The sequence below is a fragment of the Lemur catta genome, chromosome 2, assembly GCF_020740605.2.
Source record: "Lemur catta isolate mLemCat1 chromosome 2, mLemCat1.pri, whole genome shotgun sequence".
Classification (NCBI taxonomy): Eukaryota; Metazoa; Chordata; class Mammalia; order Primates; family Lemuridae; genus Lemur; species Lemur catta.
The window spans coordinates 7,742,147-7,757,623 of NC_059129.1; the positions used below are offsets into that span (position 1 = coordinate 7,742,147).

Sequence of the window (15,477 nt, forward strand, 5' to 3'; positions counted from 1 at the left end):
CTACCGCATAGAGGCCACTGCACTAAAGGCAGGCCGTGACTTGCCATTCTTCCCCCATTTCCCTCACTGCCCCTGGTCTAACGAAAAAGGAATAATGACCTGGCACTGCCCTTGGCAGGCTCGAGAGGGCTCCCTGGGACAGTTAGCCGGTCAGCTGCCGAGAAAGCGAGAGGAACTGGGAGTGGGCAGGAGGCAGGCCGGGAAGGGGTTGCTGGCCACTGATGTCAGTGGAACATGCTCTGCTACCCAGCTGGGGTAAAGGGATTCGGGGTGGGAGACCTTAGGCTTCTGGAAGAAAGTGCTTCTTTCCCAGAGAAAAGGCAGGCAGCATGCGCTGAGTGGCTCCTTGGCCCCCAGCCCATCCACTGTGTGTCTTAGTCCGTTTTGTGCTGCTCTAATAGAATACTGCAGATGAGTAAACTTTAAAGAAAATAACATTTTCTTACATTAATACTTCTGGAGACTGAGAAGTCTAATATGAAGGTACCAGCATCTGGCAAGGGCCCTCTTGCTACATCAGCCCGTGGCGGAAGGTGAAAGGGCAAGAGAGATCAGAGGGAGCCGAGCTCGCACAAACCCGCTCTTGAAATGACGAGCCGAGTCCTGCTCTAGCGGCGTTCTCCCGTTCATGAAGGCAGAGCCCTCCGGACCTCGTCACCTCTTGTTGGCCCTACCTCTTGACACTGTTGCATTGGGGATTAAGTTTCCAACACACAAACTTTGGGGGACACAGACAAACCGCAGCACTAAGTGGACAGCTGGCCTCACCTCATCCTTGCCCTGTTTAGTCAGCTGTATGCAGCAGGAGGGCAGTGGGGAATGTCATGTTGGAAGCCTACCTTCTGAAAAGAGAAGACAAAAAGAAAGCTTTTGATGCTTGAAAGAGTAAAATTAATTCTGTAGAAAACTTAACTTTGTGACTTGGCATTCCTTTATGATGCCAGGTAAATGAAGTATTAGTGTTCAATAGCATGCAGGCATTAAGTGGTCAGTAGGGATGCAACAGAGTTCCGGGAGGGGAAGTGGGGTGCTGCTGTTACCCTGTGTCTTAGTAATCCAAGAAGGCCTCATGGAGGTGGTGTGGAAGGAAGCCAACAGCTCTGCCCCTGTTCCTCCTCTGAGTTCAGCGTGCCCCACTGTGATACGGGCACCAGCAGGAGGTGAGCCCAGCAGGGGCCTGGCACTTAGTAGATGCTCTGTAAATGAATTTGTTCTGTTGTCCCAGGTGAGGTGTGAAGTGGACAGGGGAAGGAAGGGGGGGAGCGTTGGTCCTGGGGTGGGAATCCCAGGGCCCTGGAGCAAGGCAGGCCTGGGCTCCAGTCAGCCGAGTGGCCGCAGATCCACACTTCCGCTTCTCTGAGACTCCGTTCTCTCATCAGCACAGTGGGAACATCCCTCTAAAGCCTTTAGGTCACAGCCTGCCCCGCGGTCGGCTCTCACTGGACCGAAGCTGCCGGCACTGCAGCTGTTGTCATCATCCCTGGAAGGACCAGGGGAAGGAGGCCCATGGGAATAAGCCACCCTCAAGGGCCCTGTCTCCTTCGTGGGAACCCCTGTCCTGCTGGGCTGGAGGGGAGGGCGAGGGCGCGAGAGCGAAGGTTTCCATAGTGAGGAAGCAGCTGCTCAAGAGCGTCTAGGCTGTTGCTTCAGTTAGAGGAAAAGTGTGTAGCTTAGAAAACACGGCATGTCGCTCACCTCCCTGGCTGCCTTCAGGCTCTGCCTCAGTCTACATCCAGGGTTGACATCGCTCACTTACTAAGCGCAAGTGAAGGCCCGAGGCCTGTGTAACCTGCCCCAGCCCCTTCCTCCCCCCAGGTGAGGGACCTGCTTTGAGGTTTCCTGTGATGTCTCTTGTAGATGAAGCCCATGAATGTGGAATATCTCATGATGGACGCCTCCATCCTACTTCCTCCAACAGGCACGCCGCTAACGGGCATTGACTTTGTGAAGCGGCTGCCATGTGGCGACGTGGAGAAGACCCGGCGGGTGAGTGAGTGCTGGACCTGTCCCCTCCCGAGCAGCCCTTCACCAGAGCTATTCCCAGGCCAGGGAGCACAGGGTCTCTGGGTCAAAGTCAAGAGGCCCCCTCGATCACAGCTTAGTTAGCAGGTGGAGAGCACCTCTCGGCACACCTGCTTCCAGGCGTGACTTTCCAAGGCACGTTGCCCTTTCAACAGTGAGGATTGGAATGCCATTACATGTGGCACCGGGTGTCGGCTGCAGGCAGGTGCTCTAACCCGCTGCAGAGCACAGCCCAGAGCCCTGAGCTCAGGGAGTGGAAGCAGGAGGCTGGGCTTCTATGAACCATGGTCGGAGGGAGCGTGCTACATCCAGTGCAGATGAGGCCGGGGCAAAATCTGAGCCCAGAGATCTCAGGACCCCCAGAGATGGTGTGGTGTTAAGGCTGATCTTGGGGCCAGGCACATGCGAGTGAAAGGTGATTCTCGCCGGGCTGGGGAGAGTGTGTGGGGAGCAGATTAGTTCTCAGAAGCAGCTGGAGCGTATGCTTCCGCTATCAGCACTTTTTTTCTGAAGCAGGCGCTCTAGGAAGCAGTCTCGGCAGGGCTGTTCATGGTATTTTATCTCCCACGTAAGATCACAGTTTCTTTCTTAGAATGCATCATAACCTTTTCCTAGAAAATCATTCCTTGGAGACAGGAACATTAGTGGATAGTTAGAAGAATTCATCGCACACTCGCGTTATCGGCCTTCTGAGTCTTCTGAGTTAATCCGCAGGTGACCAGAGTGGCAGAGGTGTTTCACTTTTGGATTTTGCAAAGCAGGAGTGACCTGCTGCGTGCACCTCAGACAAGAGAGGTCTGCGACCTTCCTCCAGCAGCCCTCGAGTTTGCCTCAGAGGCCTGGGGGTGCAGAGGAAGTGGGAGCCATGTGTCTCAAGTCAATCACATTCCCAGCTGTCTGACCAAACCCACAGACCTCACCACAGGACCCACCCTGTCCCAGCCACTGACGCCTTCCCTCCACTGTTCCTGGCCAGCGCTGCAGCCCTGCTGGCCGAGCGCACCATTTTGTTTGTGGGTGGCAATGTTTGCCCTGGGTGTCCTTGGCATCAGCTTCCACTGGAGGAATGGTTCTGACAAAGACGTATCGTGCCGGCAACTGTTTGACACTGACATGTTCACCCTTAGCCTTTGGTTGGCCTAAGAACTGTCCCCCAGGCAGAAGATGTAGCGTCCCCATGCCAAGAGCGCCCTGCCTCAGAGGTCCCTCTGGCCCCTGAGCCATAAGGGCTGGAGGCCTGAACACTGACGCTGTTACCCTGGGCTGAGCTCTGCCTTCTTTGGGTCCACAGTTCATCAGGGTTTTTCTTACTACATCTGTGAACACGTAGCCTTTGTTATGAAGGGGGTCATTCATATCAGTTCTTTGAGTGGATTTCCTCATTTAATTCTATAACCACTCTGGGAGGTTGGCACTACCATTGTCCCCATTTTACAGAGAAAGAAATTGAGATACAAAGAGGTCAAGCATACAGAGGCAGGGAACCTGCAGCCTTGGGGTCACATGTGGCCTTCTGGATCCTTGAGTGTGGCCTTTTGACTGAATCCAAATTTTACAGAACAAATCCCTTTATTAAAAGGGGTGTGGCAGAGAAAGATGAAGCTTTTCTTGCCTCCTTTGATGCTTAAAACAGAACAGTCTTGGAATCAGAAGGCCGCAGCTTCCCTGCCCTGACACCACTGCTTCTCGCTGCTGCCTTTGTCATATCTGTTGGCCCTACTCAGGCTGGACTTGGGGACATCAAAAACACAGCCCCAATCCTCAAGGAATCGGGGTCTAGAGGGCAAGGTAGGAAAAGGCAGCAGCAGGCCATTTGGCCAGGGCCATCACTCAAGCAGCGTTGGGTTAGGTTTCCTAATCCCACCTGGGAAGGGAGGTGGGATAAGCAGCAGAGGGGGTGGTCCTTAAGCAGAGACTGCGGGAGTGGGCGGGGCAGCTGCGGGGGGCCGGGGGAACAGGCCCAGAGAGACTGGCACATTCTGGCACCTCCAAGGAGCTAATCACAGCTAGGACCCAGAGTGGGCTGTGATGAGGCCGGAGGGGCTGGCAGGAGCCAGATCTCTGGGGCCTTGGAGCCCCGTGAGGACCTTGGCCATCAACTCTTAACACTGTTTCATGACATAGTGCCTGCTGGGTTCGGGCAGATGGTCCTGATCCACAGGTGAGAAATGAGAGAAGTGCAGGGGTGAGGCTATCAGGCATGTGGCACTTGTCACCCTGAGCCACCATCTCTTCATCCGTCAAGTGGAATACTCTTACTTTTCCAGAGTTATCTAAGGACTCAGCGGGGGCCTGACCACAAAAGGCTGATAGTAGGTCCTTGATGGCAGTGGTCTCTTCCTCCCTCTGCCCCTCGCAGCTCACGCAGGTGGGTTCCCAGGGCTGCGCTGCCCGCCTCCCTTGCCCGGCTGTGTGCGCAGCGTGAATGGCCGCTGCAGCACAAACAGCCCCTGGAACGTCTGGACTTCCCTGGGGTTTCTTACTAGGCCTTTGGCTGTCTGACCCGTTTATAAAAGTAACTCTCCAATTCCAGGGTCCCTGTGCAGAATGGTAGAAAATAAGGCAGGCCACCTCAAGACAAAGTCATCTACTTTACAAAAGCTTCCTTTTGTGACTTCAAGAATTGATTTTTGAAGGGGAGTTTTGGCCATTCACCCCAGGCTGGTTCCTGTTGCAAGGCAACTGTCTAGAATCATCCGGAAGTTTCACTCCTCAAGCCCAGTTCAGAAATCAGTGCATAGCAGTGTGCTTTGAATTTGAGCTAAAGGAAGTTATATGGTTTAGCAAGCAATTGAAGGCTTATGTGGTTTGTTTCAAGTATTTTGCTTGTATCCAAAGAACATTCCATTTTATCCCTTTGGATTCAAAGGTTTTCTTTCTTTCCTTCCCTTCCCCCCACCACCAAGTAGACTTTTTTATTTAACTTTTAGGGGGCTGGTACTTTTGAGAAATCCCTCCCTTTATTTTCCTTAAGGACTTGTCAAAGAAGTTCAAGCAGTCCTTACTGGTAAATCATTCCTAACTTAGAACATACTCGTTCATACATTCATCAAGGAGCTGCTGGATCCCTGCTCTGTGCCTAATGCTGTGCTGAGCCTGGGGGTGCAGAAGTGACCAGGGTGCATGTCCCTTCTCCTTGGGCCTCCGTCTCCCCCCCACCCCCCGTTGAGAGGTAAAGTTTATTAACAAGTTAGCAAGTAGCAGGTTTGAAATCAGGCTGCGGTCAAGACTCTACAGGAAAGAAATGACGTGCTGTGGCCAGGGCTTGGTGGCAGGGTGGGGGAGAGAGGGTCCTTCTATAGACGAGTGATCAGTAAGGGCCACTCTGCAAAGGACATCTGAGCTAAAACCTAGAGGATGAGAAGGAGCCAGAAAAGTTAAAGAGTTAAAGGAGGCACTTTTCAGATAGGGAACAGCATGTGCCAAGTCCCCGAGGTGCCACAGAGTGTGGTGTGTCATAGAGCAGAGCGAGTGAAGGGGAGAAGGGTGGCAGCGCTTTGCAGGCCGTGGGGAGGCATCTGTACGTAAAGTCGCTTCCCCTCTTGCATTGTGTAAAGTACACCATTTATTCTTCCATTTGACGTATTTGCTGAGCATTTTCTAGGTGCCAGGCACTGTGCAAGGTGATGGACAGAATAGTGAACAAATAATATAAAATGAGACCAAAATATCGAGGGTGCCGCTGAGCCATGCCAGGTGAGAGAGGAGGTTCATGTTGAAATGAAGGTCACTGGGGGGGTCCAATGAGAACCTTTAAGCAGAACTTTGGACTTGGCCTGGACCCACCCCACGTGTAGGTGCAGTTGAGAAAAGCGGTAATGAAAGAACACAGGTTCATGAGTCAGACCAACCGCAGGCTAAATCCCAACCTAGTTGTGTGACCTTGAGCAAGTTACTTAACCTCCTTGAGCCTCAGCTTCCTTGTCCTACCTCTCAGCTGTTGCCCAGAGTAGATGGGAGAGCAGTTGTGAAGTGACGAGCCCAGTGGTGATAATAAATGCTCAGAAAGTGTTGGCTGAGTAGTGATGGAGCATTCTAGCATCTTAAGTGGGAAAGAAATAGGGTCTTTTTTTTTTTTTTTTTTTTTGAGACAGGGTCTCACTCTGTTGCCCGGGCTAGAGTGCAGTGGTATCATCATAGCTCACTGCCACCTCAAACTCCTGGGCTCAAGCCAGCCTCCTGCCTCAGCCTCCCACGTAGCTGGGACTGTAGGCGCACACCATCATGCCCGGCTCATTTTTTATTTTTAGTAGAGATGGGGTCTCACTCTTGCTCAGGCTGGTCTCAAACTCCTGGCCTCAAGCAATCCACCCACCTCTGCCTCCCAGAGTGCTAGGATTACAGGCATGAGCCACCGCACCCGGCCAGAAATAGGGTCTTTAACGATCTAAATCTACTGAAGCTTAATGCTAGAGAAAAGAGAGTTAGGGATAGGATTTTTAGTAAATATCAAAATCCAAATTTAAGCCACTAGCCATCTTTATATAATAATCTCGGAAGACATTATGAAATAAGTGTATTTGTACGAGGTTTTATTTGTCCCTGCACTCTGTTTCCCTGTTCCCTTGTAAAACCACAAGCAGTTTTTGTGTTTATTGCAGTTGACCTTGAGGAAATAGGATATTTTGCTTTACTTTCTGAATGTGTATTACACATTACAGAAAATACAATAACATCTCATAAAATTTCAGAAGTAAAGGGAAAAGAATTTCCCATGATTTCATTACCCTAAACAAATAACACTGAAACATCTTTTGTGTCTGCTCCCTATCTGGTTTGCAAACACATCTTTTTATGGTTGCAAAGAGTGTACCATGGTCTTGCTTTCATCCCTCCTCCTTTTTTTCCTCTTTTCATTGTAGCACAAGAATTTTTTCGTGTTGTGATGTAGTTTTAATAAGTCTGATTTCTTATGGCTGCAAAAAGGTTTATCTGGCATTTTCCTGCTAGTAGACATTTTGGTTGCTTGCAGTATTACATTATTTTCAACTAAACTATAATGAACAGCTTCATGAATACAGTGTTTTCTTTCTTTTGAATTATTTCTTTAGGATAAGTTCCCAGAAGCGGAATTTCTGGTTCAAAGGGTATGAACGTTTTTTTGTGTGTGTGGCTCTCTGCTCATTGCCAAATCGCTTTCCCGGTAGGTTGTGCCCATGATAATCTGCTTCCGCACTCTTTTAAGAATGACTGACTTTCACAGCCATTTCCATGGTCTTGGTGGACTTCTAACCTGAATGACTATCGCCTAAACCAAGCTTGCAAATGTGGCAAGGAAGCAGGAGGTTGTCCCACGGCCAGCCCAAGGCTCAGGGCATCACCTGTGCCATCTCATTGCACCTGCATGGTGTGTACCTTGTGGGGCACCCCATTTCCAGAGCACAAGCCTGGGCTCAAGGAATTCACATGCTCATCTGCGCCCCAGCTGAGCCACAGTCTGACTGCAGAGCCCTCCTCCTGCCCTATTCATTGGACTGATTCTCGGGGGACATTAGAGTTTGCCAGAGTTTGCCCCCAGATGCACTGAAGCAAAGAGACTGGAGAAGTCTCTTTATATTTGAGCTTGGTCAGCTGTCACACAGTTCAAAATCTAATCTGTTCTTTCAGGGTCAGTCCTCCTGCTCTTCTATGGCAGAATCTGAAAGAATAATAATTTCTTTTTCCTTTTTAGTAATACTTTTACATTTGCATCTTTATTTAGCAAAGAAAAGAAAAGCACTTTATAAAACCCTGGGTCCCAAGCCTTAAATCTTTTAAAGGCCAAGGCATGTGATTAGAAGAGCAGTTTGGAATCCAGTTACTCATTGAATGACCTTGGGGAGGCTGCCTGTCTCCCAGGGTTTTGATTTCCCCATATGTAAAGTGGGAACCTGGCAGAGTCAGTAAGAGACCTGAATGAGATGACACTGTACCCTGCAGGCCATGGGTGATCAGAGGGAGTGGTCAATGTTTTGGCAGGTGGTGGGATGAATTTTATGACTCTTATCCTTGTACTTTAGCTTTCTTTTGTGGATTCATGGAGTTGTGGGGCTGGTCAACGTGCCTGCAAGACCATCACAGCCCCCTGTGGGAGCCCAGCTTTCGCCCAAGTGGAGCACCTTGCTCCATGGAGAATCAGCTCTCCCCACGGTCACAGGCACGCGCCTCTCGTGCGCTCTTCCTTCTCATAGGAGTTGGAGCAGGAGCCAGGAGAACTCTTGCAGGATTTGATTATACAGTCATCCCCCCACATCTGTGCGGGATTGGTTCTAGAACCCCCAAGGATACCAAAATCCACAGATATTTGAGTCCCTTATGTAACGTGGCATAGTATTTACATACAACCTATACACATCCTCCCTTATACCTTAAGTCCTCCCTAGGTTACTTTTAATGCCTAATATACTGCAAGTGCTTCGTGAATGGTTGTCATACTGTATTGTTTAGGGAATAATGACCAGAAAAACAGTCTGTACATGTCTAGTACAGACATAGCCACATCCTTTTTTTTTTTTTTTTTTGTAAGTATTTTCAATCTGTAGTTGATTGAATCCATGCTTGTGGAACACGTGGTTGCAGAGTGCTGGCTGTATATGTTTTATATTTATACTTTGTATTTTTTTTTGTATCCATTTATTGTTTGCAGAGCATAAGCAGATGTTTTACCAAAAAGGCCTACATTATGAGCCCAGTTCTGAACTCCTTTTTTCATTTATTGGAAGGTTTCAGCTTTTCAGAGTGATAGGCCATAGAAAGCCATACACATTTCTGTTTTCTCACCCACCAGCTGTGGTCCTGCTTGAGGTCTTTGCCTTCAGAGCCCTGAGAGGAACGGGGGTTTAGACACAGAAATGAAGCATCCCTTCGACTTGGACCTGCCGGGATGGGCCTTTTTCTTTTCTTTCTGTCATCCGTGAGGTCATGACTCCTTATTTGAGAGCTCAAACTGCCAAATAGTTCAAGTGCCCACCCACATTTTGGGCTTCCTGCACTTGGGCTGGCACAGGTGTTTAAATTTCCTGGTGCACTTGGTTAAATGACACAAGTATCAGTTCACACTCCAGCTCAGCCACTTACCGGCTGTGTGGACTGAGATTGTTCTGTCCCTCTCAGCTCCGTTTCTTCCGCCATAAAAGCTTAAAGTTGCGATGAGGTACCCACAGTTCCTGGCACACAATAGGTGCTTAATAAATAGAAGCTCCTTTGGCTTTTTTAAATGGAACTACACCTGTTTTTCTTGTTGTTACAGATGTCTTTATGAAGACTGTACTTTTAAAAACTGTTAAGAACAATCAGAGCCAGGTATGGGTTGCTCACACCTGTAATTCCAGCACTTTGAGAGGATCACTTAAGGCCAGGAGTTCAAGACCAACCTGGGCAACATATCGAGACCCCATCTCTACAAAAAATTAAAAAATTAGCCAGGTGTGGTGGTACACACCTGTAGTCCCAGCTACTTGGGAGGCTGAGGCGGGAGGATCAGTTGAGCCTAGGAATTGGAGGCTGCAGTGAGCTTTTATAATGCCATTGCACTCCAGCCTGGGTGACAGAGTATCTCTTAAAAAAAAAAAAAATCAGATCAGATACTAATGCTGCTACCACTGCCACCATCATCCTATTATCACCATGATTATAACATAAAAAGCTTGTCTTTCTCTAGTGTTTTATAGTTTACAAAGAGGACTCCATTACCCTGGAATAGGCCCAGGAGGTAGGATTGCTCCTCCAGTTCTACAGTAGGAGATGACCAAGGCAGGGTCAGGGCTCAGGCGTGCTTGGGAGGAGCAGCTCTTTATAGGCAGCAATTTGTCCCCTTTCCTGTTTGGGGGGGCACCTACTATGTAAAGGGCCCCTCCCCTCATGTAGGCCTGGTCTGGAGCCCTCAGAGCGGTAAACAAGAAGCGCCAAAAGTGCACTGGAATTCACCTGTGCTTGGCTCACCAGTGGTGACAGTGGTTTGTGCTCGGAGTGGTACTTGTCGAGTACCTGGATGGCTGCTTCCCTCCAGCGTTGTCGCAGAACCTCCTAGCTGTCCTGAGAGTTGGGCATCATCGTGCCCACTTCACAGATGAGGAAAATGAAGCTCATGGCAGTTAAGGGCTCCCCCAGCCCAGTAGAGCTGCGACTCCAGTGCAGACCGTGTCTGGCTGACCCGTTTCCCCCGGGCACTCCCCGCTCAGTGAGGCCGTGGGCTGCGCAGCAGGGAGGGAGGCCTGGAGGTGCCCTCTCACGGAACAGCCCCTCTGCTTCCTGCTCTGGGTGGTCGGCAAGCCTGTTCCGGGGCTGAAGGCAGCTTTCTGCACACACTTCTCTAGCTTCTGGGGAGTCTGCTTTTTTTCTGTTCTCTGGAAATGCCTGATGGTCACATGATTCTGACCAGACACCTGTTCCGTGGGCCGGGAACCCCTGTGCTGACAGAGCCACCTCTGTCCCCAGTCTGCTGGCTGAGAAAGCCTAAGGGGCGTTCAGGGAACTGCCAGGCCTCTGCCCCGTCAGCAGCACACTCCCTGTCACACGGCCACAGGGCTGAGGGGTGAAGAAATTCACCTAGAGGTAGGATTTTTATCGGGTCTCTCTGGCTCTGAAGCCCACAGGCATCGCACCCTCTTCTGTCTATCCTCCCCCACCCCCACACTCAAGGGCCTTGAAACACTTTAACTAGCGATTTGGATTTCCGAAGTGCATGCTGGTTTAGTTGGAACAGACCTGGGTTCTTGCCCTCCCTGGAAACATGGCCTTGGGCAGGTCACTTCACCTGTTTGGGTCTCTGTTGCCTGGTCTGTGAAATGGAACTGATTGCTGGGCAAGGGCGTTATGAAGGTCCCCTGACATTTGGGGACAAGATCCTGGCAGGTGACAGGTGTTCAGATCAGATAAAGTGACCCGAACGTGAACCTGTGGATAACTGAAAATAGGCTTTTCCCCTTTGATTTTTGTTGTCTCACTCTGAAAGCATCAGAACCAGCATACAATTGTAGAAGAGGGAGCTTCATTGTGTTTGTGTCTTTATTTGAAATCGAGAGTCAGTGTGTAATTTTTTGATATGGGGCATCTCACTGGAACGACTCTGCAATTTCACTCTTCTCTGCCCTCCGACTGTTGGTCTAGGCCATCCGGGTGTTCTTCATGTTGCGGTCCCTGTCGCTGCAGCTGCGAGGGGAGCCCGAGACCCAGCTGCCGCTCACTCGGGAGGAGGACCTGATCAAAACCGATGACGTCTTGGATCTGAGTGAGTTGGCCGCCCTGAGTCACGGCAGGGGGCCGGGGACACGGGACAGTGCTCTGCTGACTCACACACCACTGGGAGGGTGGGTGCTCGATGTGTGTTTTGTGTCGCCATTGATCTGTGACTGTGAGCTAGCAATGTGCATGTCCCATGAAAAGCGCCCCAGATTCTAGACACTGCAAGTCAGTGTGAGGGTTCTGCTTTCTGGAGATCAGGTGGTTTGCTGAAAGGTCTGCAGAGGGTGACTGGGGGCTCAGCAAGGGTGGGCACAGCTGTAGAGTCCCTGCCCTCCACATGATCACAGCAGCACCTGCTTGATTGTTTTTTGTATATTCAGGGTTTTCTGTGTGATTCCAATGAGAGGATTCTGCTGCTAAAGAAAGAAACTTGCAAAAAAACAAATCACCAGTGTTTAGGTAAGGTTGAGGGCGCTGAAGGCCAGAGACCTGAGTGCTCAGAGTATATCCTTGGGTTAGCTGTTTAACCACGACCACGCAATGCCTCAGCGTTCTCATCTGCAGCATGAGACTGCGATTTAAAGGAGACAGTGGGTATAAAGCCTGATCACGCTCCCAGAACCCTTCTTGTATTTGTGTAACTTCCTCTTTCCTCCCTTTACTATGGGGCATGTGCCTTTCTTAAAGGCATTGTGGTATATTAGGAGACTTTTGTTATAAGAGACAGAAAAGCCAACTTAAGCGTTTAAGGAAAGCAAAGGGAATTGGCTGGTGTTGCTGGAAAGTCAGGGAGTAGTTCTGCCTTCAGGCATGGCTGGGTCTGGGCACTCAGTGCCATCAAGAAGCTGCCCTCTCATCTCTCAGCTCTGCTTTCCTCCGTGTCAGCTTCAACCCAGGGAAGGCCCTCACCAGGGCCTCCGGTGAGGCAGGGTGGCCATCAGGAGCCCCAGGGTTTACTGACCCAGCTAAGCAGCCCTGACAGAAAGAGAGCTGCTCTTCCTTCAACTAATATAAAAATCTGGGGTAGAGCTCTCATTGGCCTAGCTGGGCCATGTGACCATCCCTGAACCAGCCAGCAGTCAGAGGAAAGTGTTTCACTGATTGGCTAAGCCAAGGTCACGTGGCCAGCCCTGAAGCTGGGAAGTAGGACCAGTGCCTTTTGAACCCCAGTCACCTGAGAGAAAGGAAGGAGACGGCCCTCAAAGCAAAACCACAAAGAAGAGGTGGAGACTGGGCAGGCAGAAACAACACGGGGTCACTCTCTGCAGTGTCGTTCTTGTTCTAAATCTGCTCTATTGAGGAATAATTTACATGTAATAAAGTCCACCAAGCTTTAGGGTATAATTCAGTGAGTTTCAACAAACTATTCAGTTGTGATCTAGACCACTGAGTGTTGGTCTTGGGCCAGACATCCCTGCCCTGCTTGGTCTCCCCTTGAGCAGTGACTGAAACTTGCATAGCCCCCATTTCCTTGCCTGTAAAATGGGATGGTCTTTCTTGTGCTACAGGGTTGTTTTGAGGATTGAATGACATACGGTGTGAGTTACCATGTGACCAAGCACAATGCCTAGCATATAACTGTACTCAGCAAGCTGCAGGCAGTATCATCTGCTAATTGAAAGGTGACATGTAAAAAGCGCACAGCACACTGCCCGACATGTAGATGGTTCTCAGTTCATGAGTATTGTGGGTGTTACCTGGTTGTCTACTTTCTTTCTGTGGCCGCCTTCGTGTTTATGCTATTTCATCTTTCCCTTTCTTGGAAGCACAAAGAGCTATGTCCCGTCTCTGCTCCATGCCTATCTCTTTTAGCCCTTTAATCCTTGAGAAATGGCTGCAGGGATTTCTCTAAGGGTTTAAATTGATCGCGCTGGCTGAAGAGAATCATAAACCAGTCCTGTGATTTGATTCAAGGAGAGAAAGGGAAACGGCTGGCTTTAAAGGGGACCACTCCATCAGGACAGCAAGAATGTTTGCATCCGTGAAATGGAATTAAATTCGATGCTGGGAATTCACATTCCCCTCCCCCTAGGAATGGCCCACTGAAATAAAGGTTAAAAGTATTTCACTTATCAATTTTAATTGATTAGATTGCTAGTTGAGATCACTTAACTGAGCCCTTTTGGGTAGTTGGCCATTAAGAAAGTAATGGCTGGCTGTCTTTACCCAGTCTGATTGCAAATTATGTCTTTTGCTAAAGAGGGTGACATTCAGAAAATATTAGGAATTAGGGATTTTAAAAGCATATGGTACTAGAATAAGATATGCATATGTTGTTGGTTGGCTTTTTTTTTTTTTTTAATTGTAAATGCTGGACCCTCTCACCTGTCATTGAGGGGAAAAAATTACCATACCATGCATTGGACAAAATGCCTTCTGTGTATCCAAAATATATACCTACTGAATGATTGAAGCTGGGCGTGTTTTTGTCTCTCTGCTGAGCTTGAGGAAGCTGACTCAGGGAGAAGTGGTTAGGATTGGTTCCCGTTATCTAACTTGATATGTCTGATAGGCTTAAAGGAATGCCGTGTGCAAGAGATGACATAAAATGTGTTTACTGACCTCATCACACTTTGATAAGAAACCACAGCTATAAAGAGTATTCCCCAGAAGATATCTCAAGTGTTTGCTACCCGGTAGTAGATCTCTGGGCAGGGCAGGGTATGACAGGCAAGCTCGGGCACAAAAGGGACTTCTGACAAGGAGCATGAAAATGTGGTTGTCACTTGGGAAAGAGGCGAACTGACCATGCTTAAAGCAAAGCGTGTTTTGTTTTGTGCTGGAGAGGAGAGTAGCAGGGGTAGAAAGCACGACCTGGCAGCCATGTAGGCTGTGTCTGCTGGGGAGGGGGCGGGGAGGAGGGGAGGGAGGGAAGAAAGAAGAAAGGGAGGGAGGGAGGACTAGATAAAACAGATTAGATTTTTAGAGAGACTAATCATGAATCTCCATACACCCAGCCCTCAGCTTCAACAGTTATTATAATACCATTTTGCTAAGTTTTATTTCATCTGTCCCACCATCTCACTTTTAAAAGTACTCCACTCACCCACACAGCGTATTAAAGCAAAAGGAAGACATCGTATTATTGCATCTATAAATACTTCTCTTTGACAGATAAGGATTTTGCATTACTCTTCTTAATTGCATTGGTTGCCACCGTTTGCAAACCGAGTGCCTCCCCAGCTCTGGCTGCTGCTTTGGGCTGGAGTTGGGGGGCTGAGGCAGCCCCTGTAGATGAGCCCTGTGTGCCCTCATGGGCTGCCAGCCTGGCCTCGTTGACTGACATTGATTTTGCAGCTCCTGGTGAAGTTGGAAGTAATCAGCTGTGTGACCTTCCCCAGAGTCGTAATGGCTGTGAGGCTCAGTGGCTTTACCTTTAAAATGGGCCTAAAAGACTTTCCAAGGAGGGCTGTTGAGAAGGTCGAATGAGATCACGTATGCACAGCACACAGCGCATGCTTGGTGTGTAGCAGGTGCTCAGCGAATGAGACCCGCCTGTCAGCCCTGCTGGTAGCCGTTGAACACGTGAGCTCTAACTCATGCTGCCGGGCTCCGTGGGCTTGCTTGAACAACCTTCTGAGGAGTAGTATATCCTGAAATATTCAAAGCAGTTCGTCACTTTTTTAAAGTAAGAAAGCCAGCTCTGGCTGCTTTGGCCAGAGGAAGGGGGCTATACCCCATCTCGGCTGTGGGACTCATTCACTCCAGTGTGTGTGCTGAACAAGAAGAAACCACAGATTCCTGCCTGGGATTGGCCTCAGAGCATTGGGAAAGGGTTCTTGACTGTTTCCAAATACCATGGGCAATCACAGCAGGGAAGAAATGTATCTGTTATCTCCATACACCTTAAAAAGAGATACCAGACAGCCGGGCACGTTCAGTTTCCACTTTCCTTCCAGCCTTCTGTACGTGGGCACTCGGCGTTCACAGATTGTAGCCATAGCACGTGCTGTGGGCATCTAATCTTACCTTCTGATTTTTAAATCCATTCATGAAACCCATTCAACAAAAATCTATTTGATGAAAATCTATTCATTCATGTAACTCTTTGTTGAGCCCCTGCTGTATGCCAGGCACAGTGCTAGGAGCTGGGATGTGATAGTGAGCACAAGTCAGACTTGGTCTCTGTTTTGGGGGACTTCCAGTTTGGGGGGAGGGGGAGGATAGAGGAGTGGGCCACTAACAGCTAAGTTACGTAAATGCATGATCACAGATTGATTGAGATGGCTCTGTGGAGGTGACGAACAGTGTCCTGTGTCAGAAAGAAAATGCAGAAATGAGGCTGCCCTTTGA

At 49.3% G+C, this 15,477-nt stretch overlaps 1 protein-coding gene across 4 annotated transcripts in view; it reads left to right on the forward strand.

The window, feature by feature from the left end:
* Positions 1 to 15,477, forward strand: part of CLEC16A (C-type lectin domain containing 16A) — a 200,255-nt gene that overhangs the window by 87,731 nt on the left and 97,047 nt on the right. For all 4 annotated transcript variants that reach the window (XM_045542590.1, XM_045542593.1, XM_045542592.1 and 1 more), the window contains exons 17-18: positions 1,858 to 1,986; positions 11,110 to 11,230. In XM_045542590.1, coding sequence (XP_045398546.1) covers positions 1,858 to 1,986; positions 11,110 to 11,230 — 250 coding nt within the window. The remainder of the gene's footprint in view (positions 1 to 1,857; positions 1,987 to 11,109; positions 11,231 to 15,477) is intronic.